This window comes from Onychostoma macrolepis, chromosome 25 (assembly GCF_012432095.1).
Source record: "Onychostoma macrolepis isolate SWU-2019 chromosome 25, ASM1243209v1, whole genome shotgun sequence".
Classification (NCBI taxonomy): domain Eukaryota; kingdom Metazoa; phylum Chordata; class Actinopteri; order Cypriniformes; family Cyprinidae; genus Onychostoma; species Onychostoma macrolepis.
Window position 1 is genome coordinate 9,848,880 of NC_081179.1, and position 17,055 is coordinate 9,865,934.

At 36.6% G+C, this 17,055-nt stretch overlaps 1 protein-coding gene and 1 long non-coding RNA gene across 2 annotated transcripts; one reads left to right on the forward strand and one right to left on the reverse strand.

The window, feature by feature from the left end:
* Positions 1-1,591: 1,591 nt before the first annotated feature.
* LOC131534955 (uncharacterized) lies at positions 1,592-7,131 on the forward strand. The gene is made up of 3 exons (XR_009269474.1): positions 1,592-1,717; positions 6,645-6,835; positions 7,011-7,131. It is a non-coding gene; the product is annotated as an uncharacterized LOC131534955 (long non-coding RNA).
* mapk8ip1a (mitogen-activated protein kinase 8 interacting protein 1a) lies at positions 1,711-16,994 on the reverse strand. The gene is made up of 12 exons (XM_058768096.1): positions 16,623-16,994; positions 15,566-15,677; positions 13,050-13,361; positions 9,181-9,262; positions 6,642-7,643; positions 5,817-5,889; positions 5,114-5,283; positions 4,912-5,015; positions 4,672-4,788; positions 4,035-4,105; positions 3,365-3,463; positions 1,711-2,161 (listed from the first exon to the last, which is right to left on the reverse strand). Exons 1-12 carry the CDS (start codon positions 16,691-16,693, stop codon positions 2,089-2,091), a joined length of 2,286 nt encoding a protein of 761 aa, XP_058624079.1. The 5' UTR covers positions 16,694-16,994; the 3' UTR covers positions 1,711-2,088.
* Positions 16,995-17,055: the final 61 nt, after the last annotated feature.

Here is a 17,055-nt window from a genome sequence, read left to right on the forward strand (position 1 = left end):
TTACAATAAATTTTGTTCTTTTGAAATTTTCAACACTGATAATTTTTTAAACACCAAATCAGCATATTAGAATGATTTCTGAAACATCATGTGACACTGAAAACTGGAGTAATGATGCTGAAAATTCAGTTTTGCAACACAGGAATAAATTACATTTAAAAAATATTCAAATACAAAATTATTTTAAATTGTAATAATATTTCACAATATTAATGGTTTTACTGTATTTTGATCAAAAATAATTTCAGCCCTGGTGAGCTTAAGACAATTTCAAAGACAATTAAAAAAAAATCTTACTGACCCCAAACTTTTGAACAATAGTGTATGTAAAAATATTTTGTTTGTGTGTATACACACATACCTACACTACACACACACACACACTTAATAATTACACACCAGGACAATCCATTTACAAATAGGATTTAACTTTATGGGTTCCACAGAAGACTTATGATCATTCAAAAAAACAAAATGTACAGTGATAAATGAAATAGGCACAACTTGTGATTTTGCAGGATCGGTTCGCAGACACAAATGGTCCTATTAACTGAATACCACCTTTCAAAATGGCCATATCAAGCAAAACATCTTCAAACTGTTCTACAGAAAACCATTTGGCCTGTTGATCTATTCAATGAAAACTTTGCTTGTTTTAGTGAATATTGCATATTAGGTAAGCGCATGCTGTGAGGATGTGCCATTTTGAAAGGACTGGTGAAGATGGGTCCATTTTAGGCCTTGGCTTTAAAACTTTTCTTTTTGTATCTGGGGGGGAAAAAAAGAAGAAAGCACAAATTTTTCATTACCAGACAGCCGTATTCCTCAGCACCATACTGTTGCATCCTCTCCGTATATATTTTCAAGTGCCAGAATAATATATTTTAAGATCTTTCCATTTCAATATAATTATAAATAAGATATCTTATATAATATGTAAAAAGAAAATAAAATTATTTGGATTTCACAGCTACATATGTCAAGGATACTGAGATTGAAGCAGAATGCGAATAAGCCCAGACTACGCTCTGTTTAACAGAGCAACATATGGGAATATAAGCACATATAAACATTAAATACGAGAACCAAAAATAAAAAGCATTCACAGACAGAGCATGGATGCCATATTGTATTTGTGAGACTTTGTAGTGCACAACTGACTGAAGATAAACAGCAGCAATTACCCTATTTAACATACGACACTTGAAATTGTGGCACAGCAATGCTCTGTATCACGGTTTCATAGCCTTGGCTTCAAAGCGGTGCTATCTTTCAAAATGATGTGAGAAACATTGGAAAGTGTTTTTTAACCTGGGGTTTCGTATAGTGGGACAATAGATGGACAGACTGGGCTGAGTTCAATTACATGGTTCACTTCCATTCTGAGTGAAGAAGGATGTGGCCCAGTAAAGCTTTGGTTTCAGATAAACAGATTTTGGATCCAGTCTAGCTTTAAAGCAACTGTATGTGTATTTTTCTTTCCTTTGGAGCCCCCTACAGTTAAAAGAGTGAAATTCGCTGTCGTAATTACACTCAACAGCTGTGCACGTGCATTTGTTGCTGCCATAAAGCAATCCGCCCTTTTCGCGGTATTTCGTACCCGCTTACCAAGCTTCTACACTCCCGGGCGTTTGTGGAGGAGCGCGGGAAAGAAGAAGAAACCATTGGCCTCAGATTAAGTGAGCCATCTGGAAGATTTTGAAACTGATATTTCAAGGTAAAAAACTTACATACAGTTGTTTTAAGATCACCTTTCTTATGATGTTGTTTCATCCATCATTAATGCATCAAACATTGTGCTTCGAATGAATTCAAAACCAAACTTAGCACAAATGATTTTTACAAGTCACATCAAACATTTTTTTGTTATTAAACTTCGTAAGGCTTTACACCAGTCAGTAATACTTGAGTTGCACGATGTGAAAGTAGTTGCGCTGTAGCTGATATCTGTTTTCGATTTTAACATTTGTCTAAAATAGACATCAACATTATATCATCAACATGACACGTTACAAAGAGGCTCAAAACCACCATCATGCGACACCTCATATAGTATGTGATAATGGAAAAATACGAATAGACTGAAGGTCATTCGAGGAAGATGTCTTCTGTTGGACAGGAATATTCCATATGTTCTTTGTAGAACTGCTGAAAAGCTTTCCTGTAAAAACAAAAGTATTGTTTTATATACACATCTATATTTTATGCACTAAAGTTATATTTTAATTGCATTTTGGGAAGGCCTAGATGTGAATTTTAGATGTAGAATGAGTTTTGCTTTTATTTGTGCTTTCAAAAATTGACACAGGAACAGAACCAGGTTTTGAAAGTAAAAACATTCATTTTCTCCACTGGGGAGCTGATTTTTAACGATAACTTATAAATCATTAAAGAGAGCTACTTTAAGCTATGTTGTTGTTGTTAATCGCTGGTATACGCTTTGGTTAAATCCATCAGTTTGCATAATTTTAACTTGTTTCTTAATCATGTGTAACAGCAGAATTCCTGCTGAAAAACTACATTACCCATGATTCTTTAGAGAATCTCCACCAATCAGAGATTAGAGACAAATTGCAGCAAAAGTAGTACAAGGTCTTCCTGTGCTCCCAAACTACTTATCGTCATATAAAGTCAACATTTTAAAATAATTTTTTTAAATTTCTCTATTGTTTTTATTTAATTATCATTCGTAATGCTTCATGGGATTGTAATCCAATCCCCTCACTAAAGCTACATATTCTTGCACCTTTGTTTTTGGTCCAATTTTTAAATACTTCTTGGCTTCAAATCAAAGTTTGTAACAATGTGATTTAGCTTGTAACCAGCTGGTTTAGTTCATTTCACAATGTGAAAATTGAAAAGTGGAAAGGCACTGTTGCACTCTATTCTCTTTTTTGACCAATCAAAAGAGAGTTTCTGCTATTTTTATTTTGTTTTTTATTTTTAATCCAATTAGCAAAAAGATCCATCTTCTCACAAAATGAAAAACAACATTTTGTGGTCCTTAGTTCATATCTATTAGCCCTGAGATTATCTGTATGTTAGCATACAACTAAAAGCTGACTTTTGACAAAAGATGATGTAAAAATCTCTCTTTCTGGGAAAATGGATTACTAATTACTAATGGATTAGTAATTACTTTTTTGTCCAATTAAATTTTTATTTATTTAATGGCTTACTAAATTGAAGATGATATGCCCTGCAGCTGACTAGCAGAAAACATGTATTTCTATATACAGCAATATGCAAAAAGCAGTATGTTAAATGAGTAGGATATGTTCCTCAATATATGAGTTAGTGTTTCAACAGTAAATCAAAAAAGAAATTTGTGTTTGTGGGATCTTTAAATGACTAGAGAACTCACCCTATAGATTCAGCCAGTTTCGTGGTTGTATCATCTGAGAAGAACACATGACAGGCAAATCTCTGGTATGCTGGATGTTTCGTTATTACTCCAAAATACCTGAAAAACAAATAATGGAGTATTTACTGTCAAGAATGTGGCTGTATTGTTGTTTTTGTATGTTCTCTTTTTTCCCTGTAAGGGGGCGTTGTAGGTGGATAAAAATTGGGTTATTGTATTTACAGCTTTATATAAGTGACCACAAACTCTCAGTCCCAAATTTAGAATTTTATATTAGTCTTTTTTTTATATTAGTCCTACCATTCAATTTATTTATTTATATTAGTCCTACCATTCAATTTATTTATTTATTTTGAAAGAAATTAATTCTGTTATTCAACAAGGATACATTAAAATGATCAAATGTGCCAGTAAAGATTTCTATTTCAAATAAACACTATTCTTTTAAACTTTCTATTCATCAAAGAGCCCTGAGAACGTCTACAAAAATATTAGGCAGCACAACTGTTTTCAACATTAGTGTATAAATAAATTATAAGTTATTTCAAGAATTTTATAAATTTATTTAACCCCTAATTCACTTATTTTCACTTCAGAACTAGTCGAAATTGACAGAAAGGACCTAATAATAGCATTTGGAGAGAAACCATGATTTTCTTTTTAAACTCACTTCTTGTTCTTCGGATGGCACCCACAGAAGGAGATGTTTTTCAACTGAAAAAAGTGAAAGCACTTCTCACCCTGTAAAATATGGAAAGAAAGACTGAGTGGTCTAATCAGCAGCAGGGATTGAAACACATTAGTGTAAGCTGCAGCCACATGATGTCAGTGCAGTGCAAGGTCGTCTTAGTATGTGGGCTTAACTCCTGAACCCTGTGATTTACACCACTGAGCGCGCTCACTCACAGGGGCTTAGGGGGCGAGATCCCCCCACATTATGGCTACAGATTACCATTCGGTCTTAAGACGCTTCATTGCATAACTGTGGGACTGAATATGTTGCGTCACAGAGCACAGTTGAGTGAAAGAGCCTTACGGTGGCAACATCTAGCCAAAATATGAAGCCAAGGCAGAAGAAATTATTTGACCTTGAGATCAAATGTCAATTTTTATTAATGCTATTTTATATCATCATCAATTTTTATTAAATTAAATTGACACCCTCAAGCCTTATTGAATTAGGCCTACTTCCATAAATTATAAAATAACAATGATTTTTTTTAAACGTTTGAGGTTTGAAAGGGTACTGCATGATAGGAATGACCCTTGTGCTTATATTTTTTAAAAGAAGAATACAGTATACAAACCCTTCCAGAAGTCCGACAGTCATCTTGAACAATGATTTTCACTCCTCTTGTGTTGATTTCCAGAATGCATGGTGAAGGTGGGCTGAACTGCATTGTTGTTCGTCTGTTTGATGCTATCTGTTGACATAATCAGATTGCATATGAACATCAGATTAAATATGAACAACATCATGTCATTGTAGTTATGTAAATATATGGAAATCCAAGGCAGAAATATAATGCAAAAATGGATTAGTATACCTTGTGCATGGCGGCACAAAGCACATCATTCCCTTTGTGATACGGCACTTGAACAGAACCAAGGAATTTTACCCAGAATTTGTCCATCCAGTCACTTTTGACCTCTGAATAAATCACAGCAGACAGAGAAGGCCATTATTCCTCAATGCACAAGAAACAAAAGCTCAGATACTTAAAATACTATAGCAAAGCCAAGATTTACCTTTAATAAGTTCATCCTTTGTCACCTTGATGGCATAAAATGCAGGGAAGATGCCTCTGGATCCAGTGCGCATGTTGTAGGCCTCGCACCATAGATCCTCGGCCTGCACCTCAACCAATAATGGGTCATCCGCCTCCATCTCCAACTCATCGTCATGGCGAGGAATAAACCTGTAAACAAGCCAAAATTAAGAATGCTCAGAAATCTCCAAAAAAAAGGGCTTTAGGGTACCACCCATGAGTAGAGTGTCTCTCTGAACAAACTATATAATTGCATAGTAAGATATGTCTTAGTACTCATGTTATGTTTTTTTTTATTTTTTAGGGCTGTCATCTGGTTTGAATGTAGTTTGTATTTAGGTGAATTTCACAACAAAATAAAAATTTGACTTTTTGGACAGTTATTTTAGTTGCATTGTGGCATTATTTTCATGAGAATTTAGCACATTAAAAAATAATAATAATGATAAACAAATACAGGAAAAATGTATTGCAGTATGTTTTGTTTGCGTAACTGTTGAAAAATAATGTCAAAAAAAGCAGAAAAATAAATAATAATAATGGTCCCAAAAATTGGCTTAATTTTAAAAAGGCCTGATAATTTCTTGGCTGGGATATGTTTCATTATCTCTTTTAAGTCACTTGGTTACTTTCTAGCTTTTTTTTTTTGTAATAGTGTATCAAGGATTTGATCGAATCCTTACCTGAACACTGCTCTGTGGCTCTGTTCTCTTTCCTCTCCATTAATAACACAGGAGAAGAATCCAAACTCAGCACCTGAGTGAGAGAACAAACGTTCATTGTCACAACAAGAACAACAAAGGATAGAGACAAATTTGGGTAGGAACTGCTGGCTGAATTTCATCATCTTGATTCTGGCTGGTGAAAGGTGGGACTGATATTAGCAAACCCATTAATGAGGAAAATCTGCAGTTCTTGCAAAGCCTTGGCAGATGTACTACTGAAGGGGTGCCACAAGGTTCAACCCTTGGCCCTTTGCCATTCCTTCTGAGCTTTTTTCACACTGCCCTTTGCCTTCATTTGGTGTATCCACTCAATATATTAGGTTAATGGATGTTGCTAATTTTTATAAATGTATAAGCCATAATTTTTTTTTTTTTCTGAATTAAATTGCATGTTCAACCCCTTTATAGGACAGGTTATGAGATAAAGCCTTCATCTACTGGGAGCACATGGCCTTTTTTGCTGCACAACTGCCACTTTAAATTGATTTTATATACTTTTCTGTATCAGATGTATTTTTATTTTTTTCCAAGTTTATTGTAACATATCGGAAGCCAAAAAAGAAACTCATAAACTAGGCATTGTGGACAATGGAAGTGTTTCACAGTTAAAAGTAATACCCCAGCAGCCTCAAGAAATGGCTAAATGGATTTTAGAGTACTTAATTAAGATCTGTGCACATTTGCAACAACCCCTATGTTAAGAAAAGTTATTTGTTTTTTTTTACACATAAATCCTAAATTAATAATTATTTTCCAAATTCCAAATCAGCTCTTATTACTCACCAGGTAAACGTGACCGTCCATTCACAAAGACGTTCATGAACTTGCGGGAACGGGGCATGTCTGAGGTGGTGTCTGTGGTGGAGTCCCCTGACAAACAGGAAGTGTCTCTCCTCATGCCCCTCGCTCCCGACTCTTCCTCCTCTTCATCCACTTCCTGATCCTCCTCATCCTCATCGATGGCAGACTCATAGACGGTATTGTCACTGTCACTTTCGTAACCTTTGTAGCAGTCTTTGATACTCACTAGCTCGAGCTTAGCATGCTCATCCACCACCAAAGTGTACTTAACTGAGTCATACGTGAGTCCCGAAGCATCCGTGCTGACCGCCACTGCCTTTAAGTTCCCTGTGTCCTCCTTCACCACTTTAGGCTTGCGGGTTTCAGCCCACTTACTTGTGTCCCCTGCGTCGCTGAGGCTGACAGTCCGGCATGGGGGTGTGGGTGGGTACACCTCATCTTCCTCGCTAATGGAGGGGTTCGGACAACCCGCCGATGGGTAGTAGTGAAGGGGAGGAAGCTCCGTGTCCGAACTAATGGACATGCGGTTGCTGTCGCTGCTCTGGGACAGAAATGGTCGCTCTTGTTCACCGTTGACTGGTGTGAGGTGGATCTCCTCTGTTGCATTTCCTTCCGAAATGTGATAGTCCTTGTTTTTGTCGACCAACTGGTCACACGTACCTTCATTCTCCACAGGATACTGCACTTGTTCCCGATAGCCGTTGACGGTGTGATACCGGGCTTTTTCTTTGCAAATGGTCGGGATGTCAAGGACACCCTCTATCAGGGTCACGTCCGTAGATTTTTCCCTCATGACTGTCTGCGTGAGGGGCGCCACCACGTTGGGGTTGTTCAAAGACTCGGACAACTTGTCCTTCTTCTTGGTGTGAAAGGTGGAGGCTTTGGTCGTGGAGGAGGCAGTGCCCCGTGGTTTGGTGTCCGCCCTGGCCTGAACTTTGTCCCCATCGGTCAGGCTAACCTGCTCAGGTTTGGCCACCGGATCTCCTGTTTCACACACACAGAAGATTATACATTAGGCAATAAGCCTAATGGAGAAAAACATCTGAAGAGGATTATGTAAAAATGTCAGTCAATGCCATAGTTAAAGTCATGCAAAATGCTAAGTTTCACTCTGCAGAAGAAGTAATGGTAACACTTTATTTTAGGGTCTCTTAACTAGTGGTTTATTATCATGCATATTACGAGAATATTAGCCATTTTTTAGTACTAATTAAGCACATGTTAATGCCTTATTCTACATGACCTTATTCTACATCCCTAATCCTACCCAATACCTAAACTTAACAACTACCTTACTAACTTTTAATAAGCAGCAAATTAGGAATTTATTGAGGGAAAAGTCGTAGTTAATAGTGAATAAGTGTTCCCTATTCTAAAGTGTTACCGAAGTAATCAATCTTGATGACTTTTAAACTAATACAGAAGATGAATATATGATATACGGTATAAAATAAGGAGTTGAAGTGTGTCATTTTATCAGCCGAAGAAAGGTACCAGCAAATAAAACGAGATTAAAGCTTCCTCCGCACCAAATGTATGAACGGAAAATTAAAACAATAATGAATTTTAAAATCAGATTGCAATGGAAGTAGCGACAGTATTTTCATCCATATTGTGATGTTCATTCTAATGAAACACATTATCGAAAAAGAAAATATTGTAGGGCGGGGACTTATTTCAATCCATCGGTTGGATGGTGGCAGATCTTAATTGGAGAAGTTTGTCACCAGAAAAACATCCAGTTATGACATTTTGATTAAGGAATGCAAGGCAATACGAGAAGAAAAAAAGAGAAAAGTCAAACATGCATGAATTGTTCACAATAAGATCAAAAACATGGGTTTGTAAAATAGATGGTGTGAATTTTCATTTCATACAGCATTTAAGTAGGTGTTACATATGCCATTATCATTCATTCAAAAGCAAATTTTCCATCATCATGGAAGCATATCATTTTAGTATATACTGTAGTGAACCCATCCAAATTGGGACAAAGCCATAGTATTTAAACTCCTTAATGTATTTCAACAAAATTTAAACGCATTAGCTTTACAGTATCAAAGCCTTTTTTCACATAAGGAGAGTCAGACACAAATGAAATCTGGTGAACTCTCTGGGTAAGTAGATTGACGAAAATCCCATTAAGTTAATTACGACTCGTAAACACATTATCAAAAGGTACACTTTTGTACCTATTAGGTTCAAATATGTACACTTTAAGTACTAATATGTACCTTTAAGGTACCAAAATGGACCCTTTAGGTACAAACATGTACCTTTTGAAAAGGTACCGGCCCAGTAACAGCTTTTGTACCTTTATTTCTGAGAGTGCATGGAACCGAATACTACAAAAACACCTACAATCATGAACAACAATACACCTACAACTTGTATTTCTTTCATTTATGGTAATTCCTCTAATGCATAGAAGTGATTATGAAAAATGACTTGTTTGGAAAATTCAAGTCTCAGCAATTCTTCAGACATGTTCATTTGTGTGGTGTGCATGGCCATTACTCACCCTTAATGTGTGGTGATGAAGAATGGGTTTTCTTTTCTTTCCTCCGTTCTTTCTCACCAAAGGAATTGTTATTTATTGTGTCCTGCAATTAAAGTAAAATGAATGAGGGATAGATTTTAATATACAAAATGCTGAGAGATTTAGACCAATATTGGAGACTTACAAAAAATACATATACCTTGGCATAACTAAATATAATAAAATAAAAAATAGATTTGACACGTGTACATCCCTCCATCTTGGATAAATCATTGCTCATCGTCACCACATTTTAGGTGCTTTTCTATAGTGAAACAAGAAACAGAAACTGTATTTGACAACAATCCATAAAACGAGAGAGTTACAGGAAGAGCAATCTGACCGATAGATTTACTGCTCTTTCCTGACGCTGACTCACCAATTGACCACGCTGCTATAATGCACCTTTAACACTGACACTCCTATGTTGCCATAGCAACGCGCCCATCGATGATGCAGGAATTGGCATGTGTGAGAGAGTGTCAGTGTGTGCGTAAGTGTGGGGGTAGATGGGAACACAGTAGTGTTCGTGACGGAGTAGGAAGACACAGATGGCTAATATGATGCTCTTATTTAGTGACACTAAAAATGGTACGAGGAAAGAAACCAGATGGGAGAAACTCGATCCCCACAGTTCATTGCTATCTAGTTTATTAATCGGAGATTACTGTATCAGACTAGAACTAAGTAATCTTTATCTCTGCAGGAAATAAAATGACATTTGACAAAGACGTTTCTCAAAGAATTGACAGTTATATATACTTTTATCTATATGCTACTATCATATACAGTGTTAACTGTATTCTAATGTACTCCTAAAAGTTCCTTTAGCAGATTTAAAATGCATATTCTTGGTTATAAAATATTGTTGAGTCATCAATATTGTTTCGTCCAATCAGATGCTTTCTAGTGTAAGAATAACATAAACAAAGGTAATTGGCTATTTTTTTTAAAGGGACTACTTCTGCCCAAACATACAGTTTCAATAGAAAAAAAAAAAAAAAACGTTAATTTATTTAATCAAGTCTTTAAACCAAGTCAAAATGGCAGCATGTTTTAATGCTCATCCACAAAAGTCAATCAAATTCAAATAAATGATCAAAAATAAAAAACAATGTCTTTTATGACAATAATGTGAAATTCAACAAGACTTAAAATGACCCTGTTTAGTCTCTTAATGCACATTCCTGGTGTTACTGTACACAAATATTTGGTGTACGTTATTTACATAATTTACAATCTTTCAACAAAATGAAAATAACTCCGCATCTAAAGCCCCTCCAAGTCCATTCAGGTATGCCATGAAATTTTAAGAATTCTGTTTTCTCGTAAATCAAGTCTTTACATTATCAATGGTTGAATATCCCATTTCACTCAGAAACGTGTCAGATTACAGAATAATAGAAATAGGTTGTCAATAGCGCTTCACACTGATTCTGAGGGTTTCAGCCAACACACAGGCCTTTAGCTTGCTAGCTGAAATATTTCTGTCACAATGTAGATATTTTTAGAGCAGACTTCTCACGGTTTTACTTGTATTACCCAATAACTCTGTTCACTTTCTGTAGAAAAGCTCTCTGCTAATTCCTCAAATGCCCTTTGAGCCCAGCGGCTGTGCCAGTGCTGCAGACATGGAGAGATTCGACAAGCCAAGATTATGAGATTAAAGACAGGGAAGCACATTTACAGTCATCCACCATCTTCTCTGGTTGTAAAACGGTCTGCCGACCTGGATATGATTCAGTGTGCTCAAATATTCAAGCCAAAGCCTGTTTTTTTTTTTTTTTTTGTACACAAGCAACTATGTCAGACTTTTGCAAGTCTTAATTATAAAAACTTGGGAATTCAGGACACTGGACTGGCCAGCACTAATGCTATAAGATGGTAAATATTGTTAGGCAATTAGTGTAGAACTGCATTGTGTTAAATGTGCATTTTTAGCTCAGCAGGTTAAAGTGATGGAACATTCTTTCGTCATTTATTCACACTCATATCATTCCAAACTTGTATTATTGACCTAAATCAAGAATGAGATTTGTGTTTTTGTTTGCCTTCAGAAGATCTGGAATAAAGTGCTTTTGACACTTTTAATATACAGTATGTAATAGAGCAGCTGGAACATTCAGCAAAATATCTCCTTTTGTGTTCTGTGAAAGATAGAAGTTTGGATTGACATGAAGGTGAGAAAAAACGACAGTATTCATTTGTGCATTAAAATTCACTGAGTTGAAAACACGGAACACATAAAATCATTATTTCTAGAATCGTTATGATCAAATGTCTTTTTGAAAAAACTCGGGGCAATATTGGAAAATAACAGCAAGCAGCATAACCAAATACTATTGCAGTAATAGAGAAAATTGCAAAGGTCATTTTAAGTTCAGTACAGTCTGGGTTGGAAGTCTTTTCAGGAGATCAGTGCTGGGCCATTACTTAAATCATTTAGTTTCTTAAGCCTCATTACCCACAATGCACTTCAAAATTCAGAGAGATGACTCTCAAATATCAGTTATATATATATATATATATATATATATATATATATATATTAAATACTATAATAATATTTCTATATTATTGTAGTATTTAATACTTTATAATATAGTATTTAATGCATTTTACTTAGTAATTTTTATGTGCTTTTGTAATTTTTATTAGTTTTTTTGTCTTTAAAATATTTTTTTTAACTTAATTTTATAAAATATATATGTATGTGTGTGTGTTTTAGTTTAGTAATATTGGTACTTTAGTTGCCAACATTTCAGTTTTTTAATCTATTTTATTTTAGCTTCATTTCAGTTACCACAAACTATTTTAATAGTTTTACTTTGATTTAACAGTAACAACACTAGGTACTATTATGCGCAGTAATAATAAATTAATAACACATTTTATAATGGCTGTAATTATCATTACTTGACATTTAAAAGTGTGTTTTGTAAAATACAATAAATTGGGGCATTTAATATTAAGGGAAACCAAATTTTGAGGCAAACTAGTTAATTAAAGAGCTCAAAACAGTTTGTCATATATAATATTTCATTTTAGTTCTTCAGAAATGCGTAACCGAGATCGGGGCTTAGTTGTCACAACTAAAATTCCAGTATCATCGTATTTCTGAGCATGATAAAACTACACTCATAAATGTCAGGTCAGAGTATGTTGCTTTTCCATTGAGGAATGTTGTCACACAATGTCTTTTTCCAGGACAGTAATGTTGGAAATGTTAACTAATGTAGCCAAGAAATACTCCAAGGAGTAAAAACTGTGACGACATGCCCCGGTCTCTTCTAACATGATATATAGATCAACAAGTTATCTACAGCAGCTATCCCAAAAATGTCAATCACAACCTGTTCAAAAACAGCGCCACATATGGCATCCAAAAAAAAACAAAAAACAGCGTTTTTACTCCCACCTCATTATATTTTGTTCAAATCGGCCCATTAAATTGCCGCCCCCTGCTGTTTGACCCTCACAGGTCAACAGTAACGATCCACTCTCGCTCTTTCTTGTCGGATTGCATTACACACGGAGGGCGGACAGCAGTGATTCATAGCAGGTGGGCCGAGCGGGGAGCTCACAAACAGGAAACGTCATCAGCATCACCAGCCGGGAGTATCAAAGAAACCCGAACGCTACATGCCACTGATTTGCATACACACTGAAAAATACACGCCATCCCTCCAGGGCAACAGCTCTAGATGACATTACCGCTCGAGATCCTGTTTGTGCAGTATGGAAATCATCACTTTTACTGTAAAACAATTTCTAATCCCCGTCCATCTGACTCGGACGCAATCACAAGCCTCTTAAAGACCATAGGCCGCTGCCAAAACTGTCTGTCTCACCTGAGTCCTTGGCACTTGCGGGAAAAGATTCAGGGTGGTGGGTCTCTTGGGCCGGTATGTATCCATGGCGACGGCAGGGATGAAATCCTTTAGCTGAGGCTGAGTGACAGGCGGCCCTGCACCCTGCTCTTCCTTGTGGTTGTCATCGACGGCATCAACTGGCCGCCTCTCGTTCTCCTCTTCCTCCTCTTCTTCCAAGATTCCTCCCTCTGCATCAATCAGGTCCAACTGGAGCATCTCCGTCTGCAGCTCCACCACCCCCCTCCTCCGGCCGCTCCTCGGCGTGCCATTGGTCGGCTGAGTCATGTGATCCTGGGAAGAGCAGGCAGCAGAGCTTTAGAGGCGAGAGCAAAGGAGCTGCAGTCAGATGCAGCCGGCCAATCAGAGCGCGGTGATGACATCAGCCTGTGGCTCCCTTCCTGGCTGCTGTAAGGAAAGCTAATTCAATCCCAGAGAACAATGAGGCGTGTCACGCGACATAAGCAAAATAAACACACCCAGAAATGTCGAGGAGAGAGATTATAACATGTTTAATTATGCTAAACTGCCTTGTAGTCTTTAAATGTAGCTCTTCTTACCATAAACACTGTCAATTATCACATTAAAAGGCTGGGAAATCAAAAATGAAGGATTTTGGTTAGATAATGATATCCATACTAAACATTCAGGTGTTATTGATCATGTTATAAATTCTGTCAAAGCCAATTACGCTGAACCTCATTGTCTTTCGACACGTTTTCTTGTAATGCCAATCATTGCATTATCTTCCAATATCTTTTTTTTTTCTCTTAGCATAAACACTTATGTTATGTGGTGCTAATTATTGCAATATAAAGGGTAGTGAAATCATAAATGATGGATTTTTGTTTAAGTGGTCAGATGATGATATCCACGACAAATTGTCAGATGTTATTGAACATGTTATAAATTCTCTTAAAGCCAATTACACTAAACTGCCTTTTTGTCATTAAACAGCTTTTCTTAGCATAAACACTTATGTTATGATGCTAATAGTCGCATAAAAATGTTGCGAAATCATGAACTACGGATTTTTGTTCAATTACGCTAAACTGCTTTATTGCCTTCAAATGCAGCTTTTCTAAGCATAAACATTTATGCTTTGATATATTGCATAGAAGAGGTTGTGAAATCATAAATGAAGGATTTTTAAGAGTTCAGATGACAATATCCATTATAAACATTAACATTCAGTTACGCTAAACTGCCTTATTGTCTGTAAACTGTTTTTTTTTTTAGCATGAAAATGTATAGGATGCTAATAATTGCTTAAAAAAAGGCTGTGAAATTATGAGGGATTTTTGTTTAAGTTTAAATGGTTAGAAGATGATATCCATAATGTGATTGACTTTGACATCTCCCCTCAGTGTTCATGTCTTATGCTAATGCTAATTGGCGCTGAACACAACAGCCTCTATTGTGATGATCTAGTCATATGAATACTGATATACTCAATCTCTACACATATTTGGACTGCAATACATGGAAATGATGTGCCTTTGACCTAGAAATCTATTTTTGCTGTGGGGAAAACAGCTCGCCAGACTCGGCACCGTCAGATGATTCCTCTCTCAGCTCCAGACTGTGTCTCATGGAAAGATAAGTGACTGTTTGGTTTAAGGGTGGAGAGATATATAAACCACACACACACACACACGTTTTATTTTGTGGTGGGGACCGCCTGTTGATGGCTACTGTTTTTGAATTAAGATAACTGTGATTACTTTACTAACGGTAATCATACTCTTTAAATACGTTTTAATTAAGGGAGGACACAAGGGAGGTCAAAAATGGAAGGGATAGATCACGCATAAGTGAACTTTTTGGTCATTTACTCACCATCATGTAATTTTAAACCTTTTGACTTTGTTTAGATCATGAAAAGGAGATGTTTTACATGTCCAAGCTGCTCTTTTTAGTTTGTTTTCTACATAAAATGATTTTTCAAAGTTGTAAATAAATCTAATGATAAGTGTATTTGACTTCTGAACTAGTCTAATGTAGTGAGCTGGAAGTTCATAGCTGGATTTTAGCCCACTGGAGATTAGCTACAGGCTCAGAGCAGATGTTAATTAACCCGTATAGGCATGTACAGGTGGTGCTTTGGCACACCTCCCAAAATCAGAGTAAACCCTGACACCACAATGTATATTCAGCTAAATATGTAATTTTAGTAAAAAAAAATTAAATAAATAAATAGTGAAAATCACATGTTGCTTAAATATACAGGTAAATATATTTAAATTAAAATAACCTAAATAAATGATTCTCTCTTAGAAAAAAGGTACAAAATCTGTCACTGGGGCAGTACCTTTTCAAAAAGTACTAATATGCACCATTTAGGTGCTAATATGAACTTCACAAATATGCACACTTTTGAAAAGGTACCACCCAAGGTTTCTGAGAGTGTATAAAAATGTATTTGTTTACCCCAAAATTCCAGCTATGAAAACAGACTAAAATCTATACAGTAAGTTTATCTGAGGGTACGGACTTACTTTAGGGTCGAGGTCGAGCTGGTTGAGAGTGATTCCGTTCTCATCCGTGATTTCTGTCACTTCTGACAGGTCGTCATCCTCGTATTCGTTCAGACTGATATCATGGGTTAACCTGCAAAGCACCCACGCAGACAGTGACACACACTACGTCATCCCTCCACGAGGCCATCGCTAGACAATCATACACAGAGAGAGGGCACGGCTCTCCTGCTCATCTGATAACTTCATGACTACTGCTGCAATGCTGTAAACTTCTAGGCGTAGTACTCACTGATCTATACAAGTAAATAATGTTTTAAAGTAGTTTATTTTAATGTCATGTAAAAGCAGTTATCAGTTGGCATTCTGCTAACTTTTAAGTTTATAATTTAAGTCTGTTTGATAAACCTTTATATCAACTTATAAATAAAAAAAATTTACATTAAAGAATATTACAGACTTATCAAAGGTTATATTCAGAATTATGTATGTTAGGCATATGGAAATCTGTTGCAAGTACGCATAAACAAAAACAAACAAAATTCTTTTTTTTTTTTCTAAATGTAAATGCTTATTTAACACTTTCTTAATTTATATTATACCTAATGTTTAGAAATAAAGTTGTTTTTAAGCATTCTTACCCTTTATCTGCAAGCTAGCCGATAATTTAAGCTTTAAATGCACTCGTACTAAATTCGCAGTACTTCCTGTTTATATACCTGTAATTGTGCAGCCGCCCACATTTCTAGATAGATAAGATGAACAAGGCCATTTAACATGATAACAATGAATTCAGTCAAGCGCATGAACCTATCATATCTATTAACGTCTTTTTGCACACCACAGTCATTCCTTTATCTTTTGATTATGATTTTGTACCATGCAAAAGACTCAAAGCAAGATCAGAAACACTCATTAACTTACAAAATCTTCAGTTCCATCCATAACCCTCCATATATTTCCTTCATGCACACCAAACTACCTATTGGCCTATTTCAGAACACACAAGCTGATCCAAGGTCAGTTAAGTGCAGCGTAAAAAGGCCGTGTAGGGGACACGGCTGCATCACTACTGTACCATTTCTCCCACTGTTCCTCCATCCAGCTGTCCCCATCCTCTCTGGAGTCCATGGCCAGGCTGAGCACCATCTGCGGGGCAGGGCGGGGTGCCACTGGACCCTTCTTGAGGGGGAAATCGATGGAGACAACAATTATGCCACTTTCTTTCTCCACCACCAGTCCGGCACTCTACACAGAAATGTCCTCCATGAGGGTCCTCAGGGGGGGTTACATCAGCCACGGGAAGCTGTAGTGGATGTCCTCACTTCCCCTGGAAAACATCCTACTGTACACCCCTGACACTCCTTGCTCTGCTCTGCGTGTGTCCTTCAATGGAGCCATTAAAGTCAGCAGTGCATGAGTGAGGGAGTGAGAGAGAGAGAGGGCGAGAGCGAGAGAGGCGTATTCTCCACTAAAAGAGTCTGCCACCCCTGTGATTGATGGTCCAGATC